The 5,000-nt window shown below is 40.3% G+C and overlaps 1 protein-coding gene across 3 annotated transcripts in view; it reads left to right on the top strand.

Moving 5' to 3' along the window:
• The window catches only part of FOXP2 (forkhead box P2), a gene marked incomplete at its 5' end in the record, with an annotated part of 192,678 nt that overhangs the window by 149,311 nt on the left and 38,367 nt on the right, over positions 1-5,000 (top strand). For all 3 annotated transcript variants that reach the window (XM_080343100.1, XM_080343099.1, XM_080343098.1), the window contains 2 exons: positions 2,264-2,351; positions 4,776-4,859. In XM_080343100.1, coding sequence (XP_080199226.1) covers positions 2,264-2,351; positions 4,776-4,859 — 172 coding nt within the window. The remainder of the gene's footprint in view (positions 1-2,263; positions 2,352-4,775; positions 4,860-5,000) is intronic.

Below are 5,000 nucleotides of genomic sequence, written 5' to 3'. Positions count from 1 at the left end.
ATGTGCTATACGTGTGCACACATAGGTGAGCATACATGCACGTGGAAACATCGTGGTGTGTACTGGTGATAATGGTGATGATGGATGGGTAAAATCTGTCTCCAGTCCTTCTTCTGGCAATTTTGTGCCTAATTAACTGAAGACATTAGACCATTATGTTAACAGACCACACACTATCATGCCTATGTCACTGAGGGAATAAAATTCTTCTGAATCAGAATTTCAGAAAAGAAGTGAATGGTACATTCTCAGCAGTTACCTAGTTTTTAAACTGATTATGCATTTTTCCATCAACAGGGGGAATTAAGTCCTTTGAAAACAAATAAATTGTAGGTTTTATAACAGCTAAAGTAAATGTGGTGTCCTTAGTGATGCTTTAATTTAGCATAAACAACCAAGGAAGTTACATCTCTACTCAAACAATTTTATATTAAAAGAATGAAAAAAATCTTCCATAATTATTTATATCTCTTCCGCAGCCATGCCTCTTACAAGGACAGCAGAACCTGTTGCATTTTACTCATCTGCAAACCCTGCTATTGAGTCCTAAAACTGTGGAGTCATGATCTAAATAAAAAGAGACAAATTTTACTAAAAGTGAAATGCAGACCCTCTGTTTTTCCTGTTTCTGACAAACACATTTTTTTCACATAGTTTACCAATCAAATAACATCACAGTTCTCTGATTCATTCTGCTAAAACAGAAAAAGGAGAAGACGTATTTCTTCTGTGGTACAGATAACTTTGCTCCTGTTACGGTGAGACCATCTGTGACTGTGGTCACTGCAAAGCTTACCCCTCATGCCTACAGTGGAAGTAGCCAGTAAATTCACATTCAAAGGCAAAACTCCTTTTCTCCAATTTCTTCTCTAGCCTGATCCTTACAATTTTTTTTTTCCTCAGTGGAGCAGCAAATCCAGTATTCAAGCTCCAAAAGGGATTTATTTGATCCGGGAAAAGAGAGAAAATAAACTGAAACCATGGTCCTTTAAAAAACACTATTAAATGAGTTTTGTAAAGTTGTACTCAATTGAAACGTATGAGGGACAGCCACTTGGGTCTGGGCTGTATTTCAGTTATGGACAGCCACTCACGAAGGTCCTCTCTCCCTGTTGCAGAATGTCGTTTCGTTTTGCTAAACAGGCATCCAGAGCCTGGATCCCTCTGTCGTGGTTTAACCCCAATTAGCAGCTAAGGACCACACAGCCACTTGCTCAGCCCCCTGCAGTGACGTGGGGGCGAGAATCAGACGGGTAAAAGTTAGAAAACTCATGGGTTAAGGTAAAGACAGTTTAATAAGAAAAGGGAAAGCCACACACACAAGCAAAGCAAAACATGAAATTCATTTACTGCTTCCGATGAGCAGGCAGGTGTTCAGCCAGCTCCAGGACAGCAGGGCGCCATCATGTGTAATGGTTACTTGGGAAGACAAATACCATTACTCTGAATGTACCTCCCATCCTTCTTATGTGCTGAGCATGATGTCACATGGTGTGGAATATCCCTTTGGTCAGTTGGGGTCAGCTGTCCCAGCTGTGTCCCCTCCCAATTCCTTGTGCACCCCCCGCCTGCTCTCTGCTGGGGTGGTGTGAGGAGCAGGAAAGGCCTTGACTCTGTGTAAGCATAGCTCAGCAGTAACTAAAAAATCTGTGTTATCAACATTGTTTACAGCACAAATCCAGAACACAGCCCCATACTAGCTACGGTGTAGAAAATAGTACTATGTACTTCCTCAAATCTCTGCCATCATCTTCAGAGGCTGCTTCTGCAAACTGCAGCTTTGTTTTGAGCAAGGGGGAATGGATGTCCTGTTGGTTTTGCTTAACGATTTAAGAAGACCAGATAGAGAAATCTTAACAAAGTCCACAGTAATTCATAGTAGTTCAAGAACCCTAAAAGCAGTTACCTGTTTTGAAGAATCATTTGAAAGGTGATTCTCTGTTCATCTGCACCAGCAACAGGGAATGGGGTTCAGTGACTCTACCACATATTGATATCCAGTTACATTGGCTTTAAGATCATTTATGTGATCTGGGACATAGGAACTGGGTATCCAGCAGTCATCACTGAGAAAGTCTGTAGAAATACGTAAAATAATCGGTTTTGTTATTTTGTATCGTATCTAAGGCATGCTCTGTCTAGATCCTTTTGCATAACTCCCATTGTATCTAATGGAAGCCATATGTACCAGAGAGAGAGATCAACTCATAAAAAATTTTCCTGATCTTAACCGTGTCTTATTCCTGTTTTCTTTCTTCTCTAGGCACCTTAACAATGAACATGCGTTGGATGACAGAAGCACTGCTCAGTGTCGGGTGCAAATGCAAGTGGTTCAGCAGTTAGAAATACAGGTTTGTTACATGGATGTTTTATCCTATTACTTATTTACTATCAACCTAAACTAAATTGAAAACAGTTGTCTTAGTGACTCTGGCTTAAAGCTGCATGTCTCTTGCATGAAATTTGTAGATACTCATGAAAAATGTTTTTGTTTTTACTTTAAGATTTTTCACATTATAAATTATGCAATAATTATCTAACATCAGCGTGGTCTACAGTATTTTGCTTGAACTAAGACCCTAATGCCATTCATCATGAATGAAAACTACAGTCCCTGGAGCAGAGACTGAATCCAAGCCATCTTCAGCTCTTGAAATGCTGGGTCAGGACCCTTCTTCCTTCTTCCCCTTCTGACCCAGTGGCTATCTATTACCGTTTTGAAGGACAAAGGAGTAGCAGATCCTCTCTCCACCCAAAATTACTCCCAGCCTGTTGGTGGGCATTTTTTTGTGAGCAGAAGGTGTAATGTCAGACCCTCTCAGGGAGGTCCCCAGAGAATCCTGTAGCTGGGACTGCAGTGCTGGGGTGACCTGGTCAGGCTCTAACCCTTTGAGGTCACTGCACGAGTGCTCCCTCCAGCTTAGGGAAGGTGTGCCCACTAGCACTGGGATCTGCCAGTGTTGGGACCACACTTACCAGGCTACAGAGGCTGGGCACAGACCTTGGCTGCCCAGAAGGACCACTTGGAACCCCGCACTGTGTGGTCTCTGTACGGGAGCAGAAGGAGGGAATTTCTCAGGGGTCCCATCCCCTCTTGGGAAGGTGCAGAGCCCAAGGGACACAGTGAGAGACTGAGATTTTTGTCCCCATTTGTTTCCGTATCTGAGGAAAGAAGGATAAACACCTTGCAGCTTTCTCATCTTTTAGCATATTGTCTCGTTGTTCTCATGCACGTAGGAATACTTGTTCTTCTTTCAGCTAAAGCAAACTGTTTGGATCTTTTGTATTTTAATCCTGGAAACCCGAAGCAATGAGAGGAGTGTACAGTAATATCATTTACTGTCATTTCCCTTAAAATGAAAGCTTTATAAACCCAGGCAAAGCTTCAGATTCTTTTGTAAGATTTACAGGACAGTGTTAGCTTAATTTATTTGATAGGAATTCATGTCACGGCAAACAGCACTTCCCTAAAATGTCACACATATAATATGAATCCTAAGAAGAAACCTTTTCCATACCCCTTGCTTCAAATGTTCTTACATTAAAGATATACTGACCAAATTATATCCAGAATACACAAAATATCTGCAGTAATACAGGTAATTCCCTCTTAGAAATAGTTACAAGTTGTTTTGCTCAGTCCAGTCTCTGCCTACAGGTGTAACTTAAGCTGAATTTGTGCACAAAAGTGTTACAGAACTCTCCAGAAAATGGCAGCATTACACACCAAGTGATTCTTGTTGCAATTTATGTCATAATTGTTTTACAGATTTCCAGAGCCATATCACTCCAATACGATTTTGAGCATTTCTTCTTGCAGCCTGGCTTTTGAAAAAAAATCATTCTTTTCATTTTGTAGGTTACATTTTCCTTTTATGTTCTGATATTACTATCAAGTTACGTGTTTCAAGCACTTCTTCCTTTTTTATTTTAATTTGGTAATTTTTTTGAGTCTGAAACCACAAATATTTATATAGTGTATGATCAGAAAGTGATATCAGTTAGGAAAAAGTACAGCTTTAAGTAATGCAATGTTTTTTAAAGGCAGTTTAAGGGCTTTTTAAGAACTGTTTACCATTTACAAAGTCTAGACTGTAATGTAACGGTCCAAGTGAAGATTTAGCTTGCAGTGTGACCAATTATGCCATTTTTTGCTTTGTCTGACTGCTAGTGAAGTAAGGTCCATCAGTTGTAATGAGACCCAGTGCAGTGTCGATGCCGACTCGGTGGCAGAGTTCAGCGTTTCACACCGCCTGGGCTCTGTCACTCTATTGAATTAGATTGATGATGGCAGATTGCAGGGGGCACTAACTGGACCTCAGTGGGAAAGGATGAAGTGTGTAGACAATCCTGGCAGGCACTGTGCTTTGAGGACCCTTCACCCCTTCACAGCTGTTGGCACTAGTCCATTGCTAACAGTGTCCACAGGACTTTAAAGAGACACTATGGGCCTTCTAATTTATGGTCTTAGTAACTTGTTACTGTCGAGCCAACTGTGACCTCAATTCTCTTATTGACAAAAAGATGAAGTGTTATTTGTTTTCTCTGACCTTTTAACATATGAAAGGCTATAAAAGTTTTTGTGTTTTTTTTTTTTTTTCCTTTCTTTCCAAGCCCAAAGTTGCATTTCCTCTCAGATAAGTTTCTACTGACATAGACTTTTATATGCAGGAATCATTACACTGAGACAAGCTCAATGATAAGATATATCGCTGCAGTAAAATAGCTGTATCAGTCATTTCTAAAATGCTTCTGATCTCACTCTTTCTTAACAGCTTTCTAAAGAACGCGAACGTCTTCAAGCAATGATGACCCACTTGCACATGCGACCCTCGGAGCCCAAGCCATCTCCAAAACCTGTAAGTGCATATTGCTTTATAAACAGTAAATAGGTCTACAAATGTAGCAGACTAAGAAAATGAACAATTTAGTGACAGTTGGAAAACAATGAGTGTGATGAAAAATATGGCAATAAAATGAAGGTAAAATGCAATAGCTTG

Source organism: Nesoenas mayeri (genome assembly GCF_963082525.1).
Source record: "Nesoenas mayeri genome assembly, chromosome: 1".
Lineage (NCBI taxonomy): Eukaryota > Metazoa > Chordata > Aves > Columbiformes > Columbidae > Nesoenas > Nesoenas mayeri.
This window is presented reverse-complemented; position numbering and strand designations above follow the sequence as displayed.